Consider the following 17,249-nt stretch of genomic DNA (forward strand, 5'->3'; position numbering starts at 1 on the left):
ACTGCTACTCAAATTTTTGTTAAATGTATGAATACTGCTTTGGTTTTACTGTCACTTTCTAATCCCATACATAAGGTAGTTTCAATTTTCCTCTTAAGATACATTTTACAAATCTTACTTTTTTATAACCTGGTGGTCATTATACGTTTAAACTTTGCATTGTAAGTAAAATATTGCAATCATTAAAAAAAGGTAGCTGAAAGCCCTAAATTTAAAAGTAATAGGGGAAGTAAGCATTAGTCCAGTTGCTGTAAGATTCTTTTTCAAAAGTCCATTTGATTTCCAGCATACTAGGGTCAAATCCAGAAAACTAAGAAAATATAACTGGCAAAAAATATATAAATTAAAAAAGACACTGTATGTATTTTAAAAATTATTTTAGAAGAATACCATGGATACTGAAGTATCCACTAATTTACTTGAAGAAAATGCTAAATTTTACAAAAGAAGTGGCATCGTTAACACATATACCACGGTTTTTTCCCTTTAGAAATCTAGAAGGGTCACATACCAGAAATGCTGCAGAAATGCCAACATCCTGCTTATGATTAGATGTGGAAGAACTCTCTGTTGCATTCACATTTAAACGATTGGCCCAGAATTCCTCAGCACTGATCACCTGACTCACAACAAGGTCTTTATAAAGCTGAAACAAAACAGGATCTTCTTGCAGCATTCTGGTGATAGAATATATCGAACATATTGAACTTTTAGAATAAAACACCATTTAGGTAACATTCAAAAAAGACTTTAGCCACATGAAACACCCAACTTTCATTTTGTGATGACTGAGCGGCAGAGGTCATTTAGTTCATTTGTCAGTAATTAAAAGCAAAAAAACATTTTTGGAGGAACAAATGTAAGTGCAGATAAACAGAAGTCAGTCTGAAGAAGTAAAGGCGAAACTCTTTGAAGGCATGGATTTGGTCTTATTCATCCCTATATTCCAGTGATACAAAGGCTGTATTTGTACTGTACTGTATTCTCTTTCACAAAAAGGTGAATGGGGAAGAGAGATTTTCTAGCAACTAGTTTTTCATGGTGATAAGCACCTGGAGCCATAAGCACAGAAAGACAATTCATCTTATCAGAAATTCTCATTATTTTAGAATGTTTTCTCAACTTTTTTACAGTATGACTACTTTCAGGTTTCTTATTCACATACACATTTCTAATGGTTTAGTATCTTCTCTGTGACAGAGAACTAGAGAATTAAGGGACCTTATTAGCACCTTCGAATCGCAGTTCTGTTCCTAATCAGATGTTAGGTTTGAGGCAGTTCGTCTGAGTTTATCTCATCTGCCGAAAGCCAAAGCTAGTAAGATGCTAAAGTTAATAACCAAACACAGAGGTAAAGATAACGAAGCCCATATTTTCCTAAACTACACTGTCAAAGCACAAGGGGTGAGAAATAAACTATTACTTGACTGGTGAGAACCTAGCATCTCTTTAAAAGGCTGTTCTTTTCCTCCTTCACCTGTTTTTCTCTTCCAGTTCTTTATTTGCTTTCCTCTTGAATTTGGGCAGCAGCTGCTGAAGAAGGTCTTTCACTGCATCTCGCTCTTTCACTGCTGTGCTTTCATTGGAAAAATGGAAGTTAGTTGTGTCCCCTGCATGCAGGACCAGCTGAAGTTGAATTTTAGCTTTTCCTTCTGGACTGATTTTCTGGCCTAAAAAGAAGCATGAGGCTAGTTAGATAAGGACACTCACACTGTGGAAAGTCATACAATAAGTTACTTCTCTCAAGACTCAGGCTTCCTTTGGGCTTTAGTTGCCCTATTCCAATCTTGATGCTTCAGCAGAAATGTACAATTCTCAAATAATCCCATATAACCAGAGCATGGTTCAACAAATTCACTGCTAGCACTTGGCTTCCTTCTTCAGTATCCTTTTTGTGTGGCACTTCTCACCCACTGCTTCCACCTACGGATACTAAAGGGCTTTGGTTTCCACTCAACTGGGCAGCTTTCTTAAAAGCTTTCTAAACAGCCAACCCAGAGTCCTGAATCCACCCTGAATAGCTGCTTCCAACTGACAATATCATTAATAAAAATGATTTGTCACGATTCAAAAAACTCCAAAACATAGCCCATGGCCTAATTACTAATTGCGAAGGAAAATACGTAATTTTACATTTGAGAGATCAGGTGTCAGCACTTTAACCAAGTGACCAAACTTAGCCTCATTAAAAATGGAACAACCTGACACTATGGGCTTTCTGAGGTGACAGAATAGCAACACCACCACTTATGTGTTGTTCTTGCTGAAAATGTCTAACTTGAGTATAATCAAGCCTGTAGACCTGACTTTTATAAGAAATACAGGTATACAGGAAAAAAATGAAACAAAACCTTGAGGAGACCATCAGACATAATCAGAATGTGTGATATTCTACAAGCCCATACTCTTAAAGAACAGACAAAAGAGACTACAACTACATACATGAACCTAGACTAGGTATTGGTTAAAAAAAAAAAAAAATCACAGGTATAAAAAACTTTGGACAACTGGGGAAATGCAACAATGGTCTGGATATTTATTAAAATTTTCTTGGTGTCATAACGTTATAAGCAGTCAAAGTGTACACTCACATAAAAAAGCAAATATGGCAAAATTACTAATATTTAGATGGTATACAATATACACGTATACATTGTACTATTCTTTAAACTCTTCTGTAACTTTGAAGATTTTCATAATAATTTGGAGCTGGAAATGTCAAAATATACCTACATAATAGAGATCTTGTATTCTTAAAAAGTGGGCCTCATGACTTGTCTTCTTCATAAGGGAAACAGATGAAGGGGCTTTGTCTCACTAAATGGGTGACTAATGGTAGTGTGAACACATTACCTAGAGCTCTCTGCCCCAAGCAACCTACTAGCACTTAAATAAACAGAAACTTTTTCAATGAAGATGCTGCTTCCAAACCAACAGTTTAGATGAAATACCTTACTGCCAAAAAGAGCAATATGAAGCAATTTACACTGTCAGCCAGCCTGTTCCATTATCCCATACCTCCAAAACAAACTATCACTCCTCTCTACTATCTCTTCTCAGTCACTGCTTTATTCTTGCTCTATCTTAGCTCGTGCCTCTGAGAGGCCTACTTTTGAAGTTTTTTAACTATCTAACTGCTAATTTTCACCTTAGTAATGTATTATTGACAACTTTCAATGGCTTCTTTCAGAAATGAGCATTCTTTCAAATATTCAGCTTAAAATGAAAACTGATCTGGTGCAGATCTAAATTTAGGTATGTGCTCTCCTCCCCAATAGCTGAGAAGAATTGTTGAAATACAGAAGATAGGCATATTCTTTTTTTTTGTGGCCTCTCCCGTTGCGGAGCGCAGGCTCAGCGGCCATGGCTCACGGGCCCAGCCGCTCCGTGGCATGTGGCATCCTCCCGGACCAGGGCACGAACCCGCGTCCCCTGCACCGGCAGGCGGACTCTCAACCACTGCGCCACCAGGGAAGCCCAAGGCATATTCTTTATTGCATGCTGTAAGTATCATATTGAGTATGTGTTTTGCAAAGGTATAAGGCTAGCTTCCCGTTTAAGAGAAATGCTAATACAGGCAGTTCCTAATTTATGAGCCTATTGTAGAACAAATGTTAGTTTGTTAAGACTACTATTAGAAACTTGGTGAGGCATTTCTCCACAGAAACAAAGGTTTGAAAGGAAGTAGTGTTACCAGGAGAGTGGACAAAGACCAGATAGCTTAGGCAGTACTGAATTATGATGAATTTTAAACAGTATTTCCTTTTGAAAATTAAGATTCTCAGTTATTTCCGTGGAGAAAGATGATCTTGGTCATTTCCAGCAGCAAATTAGAGGTAAGTCCTTAGGGCAACTGTTTATACACAAAGGACATTTGTAAACTGACCACTTGCAAGTTGAGGATTGTCTATGTTTTGAGGTGTCATGTTCCTTGAAATCTGTTCAGGATTTTATCTAGGAGAAGAATCTCATATCCAGGAAAATAAATGAATCCATATTAATGGTCACAGTTAAGATACCACAATTTGTTGAGGGCTTTGTTACCCAACTCCCCTGGGGTCCCTCCTATTCAAGATCTTTTAGTTAGGTGAATTGCAGAAATCCCTTTCAGAGTACAGGTTCTAAATCCCAGGATTCACTTGGTGCCTTTAAACCTAATTATTATTGAGCCACAAAGTACCATGTCCTTTGGGTAATAAATTCAAAGTTAATTTTGCAAATTTGAAAAGAGAAGGGGTTTTGATGTTAGGTTTCATACCTGAAAATCATAAAAAGGATATAAAAATATTATGCTCTGTATTCCTCCCATCTACATTTAGTATAAAACTAAGTCTTCATTGTAAAGCAATTATACCCCAATAAAGATGTTAAAAAAAAAAAAAAAAAAAAACTAAGTCTATTTTCTCAACAGATGATGGATGGCCACATAACCAAAGATTAGACGACTTTACTTAAAAGATACAATTTTATGCCAGGGCAATCTGGCATCATCTATCAAGCTTTTTTTTAAAATAAATTAATTTATTTATTTTTGGCTGCACTGGGTCTTCGTTGCTGCACATGGGCTTTCTCTAGCTGTGGCGAGCGGGGGCTCCTCTTTGTTGCGGTGCGCGGGCTTCTCATTGCGGTGGCTTCTCTAGTTGCGGAGCACGGGCTCTAGGCACAAGGGCTTCAGTAGCTGTGGCATGCAGGCTCAGCAGCTATGCCTCGCGAGTTCTAGAGTACAGGCTCAGTAGTTGTGGTGCACGGGCTTAGTTGCTCTGCAGCATGTGGGATCTTCCCGGACCAGGGCTTGAACCCATGTCCCCTGCATTGGCAGTTGGGATTCTTAACCACTGCGCCACCAGAGAAGTCCATCTATCAAGATTTTAAATGCATGAACCATTTGAACCTGTAAGCCCACTGCAGGGATGTATTCCATACATAAAACCTCAAAAAAATATTAGTGCATAGACCAATACTGCAACATTGTTTTCAATAACAAAATTCTGAAAACTTCCTAAATGTCCTTCAATAGCGGACTGGTTAAATACATAAGTGTAAATTCATTTAGTGGACTATTATGCAACTCTTAAAAGAAGGTATGTGTGGAGATCTTTATGTGAGGTAGATTTACACATGTAAAGCTGTACATACTCTATTATTGTAGAAAAGACAGGTTACAGAATAATATATATTCAATGATCCTATTTTTATACAGTTGATTTTTTGACATTATAATAAAAACCCCACAGAGACTGTATAAGCAGTCTTCTTATAAAGTTACTAACAAATATGACATACATCAGACTTAGTATAGCCGACTTACATTTAATATCTGCATACATATGGCTGATGGTAAATCTATCTTTGCCTTCAGGTGCCCAAGCAATTCTTTCTGCCATGAGGTACAGAGCTCCATCCTGCTTCTTTTGTCGCACCTTCTTTACAATCAGCAAAACTTCTTCAGATGAAGTCGCCATGACGGCTAGAAGGTGCTAAAAAAGACAAAAAGATTTCACATCTCAGTTAGGGTTGGATTCATTGACTTGAGCCCCTTCCAAATCTAAAATGAGTAATAAGGAGGAAAAAAAGTCTTTTCCCTCTTTCCGAGTTGAAGATAAAGCTGTATGGCGTTATTCCTTTAAAATCAAATTTCATTTTGCTCATACCACAGGTATGAATTTACACAACACTGCAAGTTGACAACACCTGGCAGTTTTCAAACCATTTCCACATATGCTAATCAGTATTTTCAATTTATTTTCCTGTTATATTATTAAATCTTAAACACATGATTTGACTACAAATATGTGGTCTGTAACCTATAATGCAGAACTTTAGAATTACACAGCACTCTATTGGATATTTAGTTCAAATTTGTTTCAACTGAAAAAACTAAGAGCCAAAGGGTTTGTGTGACCTTCCTAAAACCACTCCTAGATCTAAAACCCGGTCTAATATGCTTAAAAAAAAAACTGAAAGAATTTAACACTTAACACTTCAGATGCTATCTTCCCCATCTTTTTTTTTTTTTTGTGGTACGTGGGCCTCTCACTGCCGTGGCCTCTCCTGTTGCGGAGCACAGGCTCCGGACGCGCAGGCTCAGCGGCCATGGCTCACGGGCCCAGCTGCTCCGCGGCATATGGGATCTTCCCGGACCGGGGCACGAACCTGTGTCCCCTGCATCGGCAGGCGGACTCTCAACCACTGCGCCACCAGGGAAGCCCTATCTTCCCCATCTTTTAACAATCAAATGTCTTCAACTGCTCTCCAGTCTAGGCGGAAGATTCATTTGTATATGGCTAATTTGTTACCTAGGAAGAAACAGCTTGGAGCTCCCCCCATGTTCACCCCATCCTGGGAATCTTAACCACCCAACCCAAATCCTAGAGTCTTGAGTGTAGCTGTCTGGAATATGAGGCTGAAAAGGATTTTGAGGCTGTTTGGGCTCAACAGGAAAGATGCCATGATTGATGAAGTCTGCCATGGGCTGCAATGGGGAAAGTGGTGGCACAAATGGCACATATATGCCATTTCTGGTGAAGTTATGACTTTAGCTTTCACTCCCAAAGGAATGATTTAAAATATAACTTAAAAATATTTACTTCTTCAGGTACAAATTATAATTTCAGAGAAGTTAGCATATCTAAGTGTCATAAGAATTAAATTTGAGCAAACAAGTGAAGCTTTATTGTAACATTTCTTATTCACTGAAACAGGGATTTAAAAATCAAAAATACAAGTAAAAAAAAAAGAGTGAAATTTTAATTTCTCTGAAGTTGACTACCTGAATTTTGAATAGCCAGATCTTCCCTTTTAGTTTCCTTACAGGCTACTCCACCCCAAAAATGGAAAGGAAAAGGGTCAGTGTGAATACATTTATTCAATAGTTCTGTACTGAGCCAAGAAGTCTAGGGATTACCTGAAGACAAATGTCTGCCAGTAGTGATTTCTGCTTTGAGAAAGCTTCCAGTCTAGTGAGCAAGATGTGTGTGTGTGTATACAAATTAGAATGTGTAAAGTCCCAAAAGGGAGACAAAAAACAGTTCTGAATTAGGACTCAGAGGCAATTAACTTTTTCACATGAGAGGCTTTGTCAAATATTTGTCACAGATATCTTAGGGCAATAAAAATAATTCAGTTATAATTAACTGAACAAACAAGATGCAAATCACTAAATGCATAGTCCTTAGGTGTTCCGTTTGATGCGTTTTGGCAACTGTATACACCCGTGTACCATTACCCAAAACAAGACAGAGAACATTTCCATCACCCCCCAAGTTCTCTCATGTCCCCTTCTAGTCAATTCTCTTCCTCCCACCCTCGAGCAACTGTTTTCTGATTTCTATCACCACAGATTAGTTTTTATCTGTACTAGGATTTCATATAAATGGAATTCAGGCACTATGTATGCTTTTGTCTCTAGCTTTTCGCTTAACATGTTTTTGGAAATTCACCACATTATTACATGTATTGGTAGTTTATTCTTTTTTATACAGAAGTTAGTTATGAATTGGGTCTTGAATGAGGGTTTTGACAGAGAAAAGGCAATAAGCATTATAGGCAAAGAGAATGGCTTGGGGCAAAGGCTCCAGACTCTCTGCAAATGGTTAGTAGTCCACTCTGGATGTAGCACAAAGTTCATGATGGGGATCAGTGGGATATGAAGTTGGACAGTTAAGATGGAGGAAGATAGTGGAGAATACCCCCCTATGTGGCAGACAACAGAAAACTTCTAAAGATTTGAATAAGGGGGTGATTTGTATTTTAGGAAATTAATCTGAGGCAATATGAGAGAGACTGAAGGGAGGACCAGAAAGGGTCTGAACCAGGCTGGTGGCAGTGAGAATGGAGAGGAAGAGACAAGGAGGAGTACTGAGGAGGCAGGATGAATAGACACTGTGCTGAAGGAGGTATCACAGCTGCTTGCTCATACCCCACTTTTAAGCCTAACTGACATGAGTACAGCGATGCCACTCACAGAAACAATAACAAGGAAAAACAAGTTTGAAAGTGAAGGCAAGGAATTCGGCTCTGAAAATGAGTGTGAGGTGCTGCTGAGTCACGCAGGTAGAAATAGTCTGTATTATGTGGGCATTTATAAATGTTGGGACAGAGCCTAGTAAGTTAACAAAAAGGGATTTAAAAAATGCCACAATCTCACAACTTTAACATCAATTTTCTTAATTTTAAATTGTGCTTATCTGTACTCACCTTACAAATGTAATCATGAAGTACAGCCAAGTTAATTATCTTGTTTATTTGCCATTGAAAACATTTTCCCATGTTACTTTACAATCTCCAGTTTTAATATCCATACCTTATATATGATAAAGGGTCAAAATTCTTAATATGTAATACCATCTTTTAACTGATTAACTTATTTGATGTCCTCCAAAGATTTTGATTAGAGGATTACTGTCGCTTAAAAAGTTTGAAAACCACTATTTTAAAGGACTATTTTTTTTTTTTTGGCTGTGCCGCAGCTTGGGGGATTTAAATGTCCCGACCAGGGATTGAACCTGGGCCCTTGTCAATGAAAATGCACAGTCCTAAGCACTGGACCGTCAGGGAATTCCTTAAAGGACTATTTAATGACATGAAAAGATAAACTGTTAGGTGATCAAAGCAAGCAAAAAAAGCATGTAGTTTGATTCCATATTCTTAAATTTTAAAAAACCTTCTAAAATTTATTGAAGGCTTGTAATACGTGCCAGGCATTGGGCTAAATTCTTTATAGGCATTATCTCATTCAGTCCCCAGTTAACAATCCTGAGGTAGGTTCTATTATTAGTTAGTTCTATTCTGCAGATAAAGGAAATTGGGTCTGAGAGATCAAGATGCTTTCCCAAAGCACCAAGAAGTAGAACTGGGTTTGAATCTGGATCAGTCTGACCTTAGAGTTCCATTATGCTATTTTGCAAATATATATGACTGGAGAGACATACACCCAATTTAATAGTGGTTACCTATGGTGACAGGACTACAGATGATTTGAATGTTCTTTTTGTTTTCTGGACTATCTACAATAAATATGTATTTTGTAATGAGAAAAGCAGTTACTAAAAATGTCTTTCCAAGAGTTTGTTCTCAATCAAACCACATCTATAAGGTAACATGGGAAGGTGTTAGGGTTGGTAAGAATTAAAACTGTTATTTTCAATTTCTGTAATATGTGTACTATTTTTATTTAGTATTAAAACTTTAATTTATAATAATTTTTATAAAATCTATGGAACCATTAAATATTTTAATATTAATTTTATAATATTCATTATAATAAACACATAACTATTAAAAACATTTAAAAACCTGTCTATACTATGTAAAATTAAACTGCATACCATATGAACCACATTTTAGGAAACATGAATTAAAATCTGAGAAAGATAGGAGAGGTGTGTGTGTGGAGGGGGATAAGCAGATAATTACAGGATAATTTAAAATATGTCCATATATGGAGGAAACACAAGGTTACAGCTGACAGAGCAAGTCACCAATTAACTGGGCTTACAGGCACAAATAAAGTGTTAACTTTGGAAAAGAACAAAAAAACCTTTCTGAGATGGGAAGATAAGGAGAAAGATGAATGAAGACAGAGAAACTGTAAAGTGGAGAATAAATTAGATTAATAGAACTATTAGAGTTGGCTACTTTAAATCAATTGGGGAAAAACATAGCCTCTTATGCATAGCATGTAAAACCATTCATATTAAAATCTATTTAGAGGGAGCTCTAAAAATAAATCAGAGATAAGTTATTGAACACTGGGAATAACTAGTCAATTGTCTCACAGCTAACCTGCTTGGCAAATTTCCCTGGTCATCTGTAGCACCTCTGTTAATTGTACAAGGACCAGTTTTAGGAAGTTTAATAGAACCAGTAGGACCATCCTACAAGGGCTTCTATGATTTCTAGATTTTTCTTGAAGGTGGCTCCTTGGGTGGCAAAAACTTCTTTCTAGTAGAACTCTGTAAGAGCCACAGAATATTTTATGAAAAACACCGGTGCAGTTATATTTAAACAAAGTGGCTTGATGAAGATCTAGCTTTACTTAAAAGATTATTTACTTTATGAAATAATCTGCCACAAGACTTCTTTAAATAGCAAAATCCTCCAGTAAAGGCATTTATTCATTTGCAGTTAAATATTTACTTGCTTGAGGCTAAAGGCACATGCATGCCTTGTGCTGAGCCTCTGCACATTCTCCTCCCTTTCCATCAACTAGCTTTTACTCATTTTCTGTCTACTCTAAGTTTCAAAGTTACCGTATTCTTCCCTTCACAACACTTATCACTACTGCAATTAATTTTTTTTAATTAATTAATGAATTTATTTTTGGCTGCGTTGGGTCTTCATTGCTGCGCGCAGGCTTTCTCTAGTTTCCGCGAGCAGGGGCTACTCTTCGTTGCGGTGCACAGCCTTCTCATTGCAGTGGCTTCTCTTCCTGTTGAGCACAGGCTCTAGGCACATGGGCTTCAGTAGTTGTGGCTCACGGGCTCTATAGTGCAGGCTCAGTAGTTGTGGTGCACAGGCTTAGTTGCTCCGTGGCATGTGGGATCTTCCTGGACCAGGGCTCGAACCCGTGTCCCCTGCATTGGCAGGCGGATTCCCAACCACTGCGCTACCAGGGAAGTCCCTGCAATTAATTTTTAATGTAATTCTTTCAATGCCTTTCTCCCCGAAAGACCGCAAGTTTCATAAAGGGAAGAGGCTGCATGTGTTGTATTCATGGCAATACAGAGCCCAGCAGCATATTTTAGTCCATAGGAATAGTCCAATAAATACCTATGACATCAATTTAAGATCTCTGTTGTTAAAAGAATACAGTCTTGGTTAAGACATAACAAGAAGCCATTGTACATACATCCTCGGCTAAACTCCAGGAAGCACTAAAGCTCTCAACTCACAGATCAGAGTACCATTCCTCACAGATTCCAATAACTGGCTTATAAGTAAACAGGGATAGGAAGAATTTGAAACTATTCAGGAGAACTCTTTAAATTTCCATTTCCTACATCTCATGTCTCTGCATTTCCATCACCTACATCTCCTTTTCCAATGTGCAGAGATAAATGGGGCAGACGAAAAAAAGGCAGCAAGTGAAATATAAACTCCTTATCACTCACTAAAAGGAGGACTGTTATTAGAGAAAGCGCTTCTGTGTCTGCCAGCATACAAAATGGAGACTGGAATGCTGCTTGCCATCGGGCAATCCTAAAAAATGTTAACAATTCAGCACTACAGGGAATAAGACCTTGAAAGTATGTAAAGAGTGACCAAAATGTACTGTTTTAAGGATAGTTACACACATAAAGAAGATATTAAAGGGAATAACTGAGGTAGCAATTTTAAGACCGAGCACTTTTTCATTTTACAGCAGTGATGGGAGAGGCAGGAGGAGGAAAATGCGACAGAGACGCAAGATAGAGGGAAGAGTATGCTCATATTCACTAATAAATACTGCATGCTGACAAAGAGTACGATACCAAAATTGAGAGAAGAGCAATCAGTTGGTAATCATAAATGGAGCAAGGAGGGACTATTAGATGGATGCCTGACACTGTCACATTGCAGGCAGGAAAGAGAAAAAGGAGGAAGGGACAAAGACACTTTTTTTTTTTAAATTAAAAAACCATTTTTTTTTGGCCATGCCATGTGGCATGTGGGATCTTAGTTCCCTGAACAGGGATCGAACCCATGCCCCCTACAGTGGAAACAGGGAGTCTTAATCACTGGACAACCAAGAAGTCCCCAAAGACACTTCTAGTAGCAGCATCCATGAAGTAGAAATAGTGGTCAAAATGCTAGGAAAGCTCAAGGTACACCTGACAACATTCTGATGGTAAGGGAAAAACCAGCAGCGCAGAAAAGCAGGGCTAAAAGGTGTAAAGACAGCCCAGCAGGGATAAGATATAAGCCTTGAGAGCAGGTCGTACAGGAGGCAGCCACAACTGACTGAAGCTGATCGTTGGGTGCATTCTTTTTAACTGATTCCTCTCTCTTTGCACCAACCTTCCTAGTATTTTTAAAGAGCCCTCTCTGCATTTGTGTGGATTTTTTTTAACATTAGCACTACCATATGTATTTAATATCCCCTAGGAGAGACTTAAAGCTCATCAGTCTGATGCCCTGCCAAATGTCAGATGAGTGAGAGTAGCAGAACAGGTTTAATGCCTCCAAATTCTCTCTTCCAAATAATGGATTTCGGTCTGCTAAAAGGTACAAAGTTCTTTCCACAGTCTAGATCTTTTGTAAGCCATAAGCCTGATACTAGAGGTTACCTTCCCCTCTGTTGTGACCTCTCCATCTCATTTGTTCTAGTTTTGATTTTTTAAAATCGATCTTAGGGTTGGCAGCTTTGGCTTAGTTACCAAAGCCCAGTTCATGATGTTCACACTGTGTTCCAAGAGGGGAGGCTGAGCGCTCCCAAACTCAATTCCACCATGGCATGCTGCTTTGTATGTTGGGGTTTCTGGTAAGAATTCAACGGGAAAAATTGTTCCACTCCTTTATGGAATCAGTACTTACTGCAAGGTATATTTCAAACCACTTAGTTTTTGTCTGTTTTTAAAACTGGGTCTTCTGATGGGCAAAAGGTTGTTTTTATCTCTCTCCTCCCGCCCCCCATTTTACAGACCCTAAAGCGGGCATTTAAGAGTCAACTGAATACACTTCCTTAAACAATGCAGTCTCTGAGAACACTGGGGAATTTCTAAAATAATTATTTACTTCCATGTGTCGGTGCTTAAAGATGATCAAATTGGGCACAGACCAAAATGTGATGTGTGTGTAGGGGGTTGGCCTGGCACATGTTAAGAAGATTTTAAGAGTGGTAAGTTTGACAGGTAAAGCAAAAGGTGTGTGGACACTAAGGTAAAAGCTTTTCCCTTACAGAAACCAAAAGACTCAACAGAACATTTTCTAACGGGACGGGCTTCTCAGCCCCAGAGAGGCCTCCGTGTCCTTCATCCTCATGAGCCAAGTCTGATCCCGGCTTTGAATAAATCTTCGAGTCCCTGCTTTCAGTGGAGAGATAAGGCTTCCTACAGACAAGTAGATTAGGGGTCGCCTCTTCGTCGCGTCAGAATAATAAAGGGCTATGAGACCGCAGGCTAGGGAGTTGTGGCAACGGCGACAGGGACACAGGAAAAAGAGGCAGATTCCGCGCCGTCCTGCGGCCCCCAGGCCTGTCAGCTCTTCACCCGCCCGCCCACCCCCATTCTTCGGTCTAAACTTACCAGGTGGGAGCTACGGCCTTGGGCAAGGAGTAAGTTACTGAGCTAGGTCAAGTCGAGTTCCGCTGCGCTTCTTAGAGACGCTGCCGGGAAGAGGCTGAAACCCAGCAGCCGCAGCCGTCGCCACCGCCTCTGTTACCGGGGGGTCTCGCCTCCATCGCTGGCTGCGAGAACTCTGAAGGCACGTGACCGGAAGTACCAAGGCGGGCCTGCGGGGCACGTGACCCCAGAGCGCGGCCGCCATGACACCTTCCGCTAGTTCCCTCCCTTCCCCGCCGGTGCCCGCCTGTTTCATTTCCTCTCGCCGGCTTTAAGCGGTGAAGGGTCCCGGGATCCTGCCTGGCTCACCCCTTTGGCCTAGAGCTCCTCCGGTCCCGATCGGCGCTGCGTCTTCGGCCGGCAGCGGCCCGCTTACTGCAGGCCACAGAGAGCGTAATCACGACGGCGGCCCGAGGGGGAGGGACCACGCGCCAGCAGGGGCGTAACCTGTCACGTGACAAGGAAGTACAGTTAACAGCTTTGTCCCAGCGTCCCCGGCGCTCCGGGATGACGTAAGCCAGGGAGGGGAGGAGCAGGCGGGGAGACTGAAGTTCAGGTGCGGCTCTTAGTGCGCGGTGAGTGTTAACGGCACCCAGCCGGGAGAGAGGGTGTGACCCATTGGAATTTGGGGGCTACCGGCCTGGAGATGGTGGAGAGAGGCTGAGACCTACAGGCTGTGAGCCTGGCTTTGAAAACGATTACCGAGGTTCCTTTCAAGAGATCTGAGTATAGTATTAAAGTTACTGCTGTTAAATAGTTAGGAGTTCCGCTAGTCAGGGAGCTTGTGGTCAGGAACTGTCTGCAGTGGGGTGTGCGAGGCATGCTGAGTGCATGAATGAGTGAGTCGCCATTTCTTGGGCTGAGGTGAAGAGTTGTTCTCTGTTACTTGGGTTTAAAGATCCCCATTACGGGAATGAGGGACTCTCGTACTTCCCCTCTGCATAGTATCTTTAATTTTTGCTTCCTTTCTTTTCTCTTTTGCCTCCTCTTCCTTCCACGCCCCTAGTGGGGAAGAAAGAAAGCTGTGATTTGCATTGGGTGTTTGCGCAGCAAACACTAGTCCATTAAAATGAATAAAAGTGAGTACTAGGACGAAGAGAAAAGACTTTTCTTGATTCTACTGCTCCTTTAGTTACCATCGAGCAGTGCGGGGAAATGGAAAGGTAATTAGATTTGGACTCAGGATTAGTGGATTCTAGCCTCAGCTCTACTTGTGAACTCTGTGACCTTGGGCAAGTCAACACTTCAAAAAGTTCTTTCATTGACTTTGGTAAGCATTTATGACCACCTTCTATTTGCTTAGTTTTTTGCTAGGCTAACAGTGTGACAGACTTAACAGAAGTAATAGTTAAACTCGGATCTGCAGGAAGATAGTGTTTTGTTAGATGGAGGAAGGTTCAAGGAACAGCATATATTAAACCATGGAGGCACAGAAAGTTTATAGAATGAAAGGTTTGTACAGAGCTTTTTGTTGTTAAGCACATACTTAACAAAATCTTGAATATATGTGACGAAATCACTGTGCTGTACACTTGTAGCTAACACAACATTGTAAATTAACTATACTTCAATAAGAAATCTTGTTCAAGAAAATTTAAAACAGACAAAAGTAGACAGGATAATATAACGAACCCTCATGTGCACCTAACCAAACTTTAACAGTTATCAGCATTCTGCTGTTCTTGTTTGAACAGTTTTAAATTTTCTAGGTACTTTTTATATCCATTATCACATTTGATTAATGGCAGCTTTCAATTTGAGCTCAATTCTACTGTATCTAGGTACTGGCTAGGAAGATTATATTCATTTTATTTGAAAATCTCTTTGGGTTTTAGTTAACTGCTTGCTCTGTTGAATCAAAAGTGTGACATGGCACATTGTAAAGCAATTATACTCCAATAAAGATGTTAAAAAAAAAAAGTGTGACATGGCTACTTTAAAAACATATCTGGAAAAAAAAGTCTGATACTTTTTTAGGATGTAACATAGAAATTTAGTGTCCAGGTCAAGGAACTTAGTGTTTCTACTCTATTCTGTGTATCCAGCTACTTAAGGAGATTTATGTTCAGTTCTGGAGACCACATTTTTAGGCAAACTAAAGCTCTTGTGTGGAAGGCTGATCAGAACAGAGAGGAATTTGGACATTGTCAGGTCAGGAAGAACTGGGGTTGATGAATTTTTAGAAGACCTCATAACACTTTTCAAATACTGAAGGACTGTTTTGAAAGGAGTGAACTTATTTCCTTAAACTGTAGAAGCCACAGTTGGAAATAAAAGCTCCAAGTCATCAGGTTTCAGCCCAATAGTAGAAAAAGTACCTTATAACAGTGAGAGCTGTGGAGGGGTGGAATGGGCAGCTTCATGAGAGGGAGCACTTCCTTTCCCTTGCTGAAAGTGTTCAGGGATCCAGCACAAGACTAATTCCTGAATTACGTGGATGTGTGCACTGAATTACCTATGAGTCTTCCACTTTGAGAATTCTGGGAAGTGGGACTTACGCTGGGCCTGAAAGGCTGGGCAGATTTTAGTAAGTAGATCTGGAGGGAAAGGAGTCATTTCAGAGAGTAAACGCAAAGAAAAATATAAGTTTGGAGTTGGCTCAACACTATCACTAGCAACTTCTCTTGAGAACTGACATTGTTTATGCTATTCCTTTTTCATTCTCGTCTCTATTAAGTCTTTTTCCGAAAAATAGAAACTTACTAGGTTTTTTACTCTGTTAGGTCATAATTTCCAGGTCATTTTCTCTTCACTGAGATCAAGACCAAATGGTCTATCCGTCTCAGAGATTGTTTTAAGATTGCAAGTGGAAGAGGTAGCCGCTGTGGTCCTGATGTCATTCCTTTCTGTCTTTCTTAGGATCTTGTACAGTGATTTTATTTTCTTTTTCTTGTATTTTCAGTCCCTTTCATTTTTTAAAAAAATTATTTATTTATTTTCCTGCTCCAGGTCTTAGTTGGGTCACACAGGATCTTAGTTGTGGCTGTGGAATCTTTGGTTGCAGCATGCAGGAATCTAGTTCCCTGACCAGGGATCAAACCTGGGCCCCCTGCATTGGGAGCACAGCGTCTTAACCACTGGACCACCAGGGAAGTCCCTTCAGTCCCTTTCATTCTAAAGCCTTTTCTTTTAGCTGCTATCTACAAATCTGTTTGCGTCTCCCCTGCTCACAAGGTCGAGAGGTTTTCTCCTTCTCCACCAGATTTCTTGAGTAATTGAAAGGCCTTGTCTTTAGTTCCGCACCACCCCTCCCACCTTTTCTCAAGTCTTTGTTTTCTAGTGTCTACCCACAGCGCTTCACAGAAATTATGTGATCTCCCAACGCCAAATTCTTCAATGCCTTTCTGTTGCCTACCAAATTAAAATTTATGCAGGTTCCTTAGTTTGAGATTCACAGTGCCTTGTACCTTGTGACTGAATTACTGTTCCAGCTTTATCTTTCATTTTTCTGTTGCTTGTGTCCTGTGTTTCAACCAAAGACTAAACTTGTATTCTCCAAATATATCCTCTGTATCTTTGCTTATTGCTGCCCTACCTGCTACCCTTTCTTTTTTCCTTGTGATAAAACCTAATCAGCTCCAGTGCTACTTCCCTTAGGAAGTTTTCTATGGTTACTTTTAACTCAATGTGATCCCTCTGTCCTCTAAGTTCCGACATTGGACCTTGCTTACGTTTCCCTTATGAGGGTGTGTGTGTGTGTGTGTGTGTGTGTGTGTGTGTGTGTGTGTGTGTGTGTGTGTGTGTGTATGATTTGTCTTTTTCTCCCTAGTTGATTATAAAGTGACTGATTTCAGGAATTATTTTATTTGTCTTGTTCGCACCACTGTGCCTCATATTCTACTAGAAACTGTCGACTCAGAGAAAAACACACAAGATGAGAGTTGTGAGTTTAAGTTTTATTCAGGGTCTTGCTGAGGACTATAGCCCAGCTAACAGCCACTTAGCCCTGAGGAAACTGCTCTGAAGAGGTAGGGGAGAAGACAGTTTATT

The 17,249-nt window shown here is 39.9% G+C and overlaps 2 protein-coding genes across 5 annotated transcripts in view; one reads left to right on the plus strand and one right to left on the minus strand.

Annotated features, from left to right (window-relative positions):
- The window catches only part of GTF2H1 (general transcription factor IIH subunit 1), a 32,490-nt gene extending 19,092 nt beyond the window's left edge, over positions 1–13,398 (minus strand). Inside the window, exons 1-4 of the mRNA XM_004263896.3 lie at positions 13,224–13,398; positions 5,309–5,477; positions 1,478–1,670; positions 512–677 (exon numbers count right to left, since the gene is read on the minus strand). Of these exons, the coding sequence (XP_004263944.1) occupies positions 512–677; positions 1,478–1,670; positions 5,309–5,462 (513 nt within the window). The 5' untranslated portion in view covers positions 5,463–5,477; positions 13,224–13,398. The remainder of the gene's footprint in view (positions 1–511; positions 678–1,477; positions 1,671–5,308; positions 5,478–13,223) is intronic.
- Positions 13,399–13,680: 282 nt separating this feature from the next.
- The window catches only part of HPS5 (HPS5 biogenesis of lysosomal organelles complex 2 subunit 2), a 44,776-nt gene continuing 41,207 nt past the window's right edge, over positions 13,681–17,249 (plus strand). For 2 of the 4 annotated variants that reach the window (XM_004263895.3, XM_033409022.2), the window contains exon 1: positions 13,681–13,834. The gene's annotated coding sequence lies outside the window, so the exon portion shown is untranslated. Of the gene's footprint in view, positions 13,835–13,862; positions 14,530–14,562; positions 17,228–17,249 lie in introns of those variants that run through there. The other 2 variants (XM_033408993.2, XM_033409006.2) reach the window with 2 other exon arrangements.

Source organism: Orcinus orca, chromosome 8 (genome assembly GCF_937001465.1).
Source record: "Orcinus orca chromosome 8, mOrcOrc1.1, whole genome shotgun sequence".
Classification (NCBI taxonomy): Eukaryota; Metazoa; Chordata; class Mammalia; order Artiodactyla; family Delphinidae; genus Orcinus; species Orcinus orca.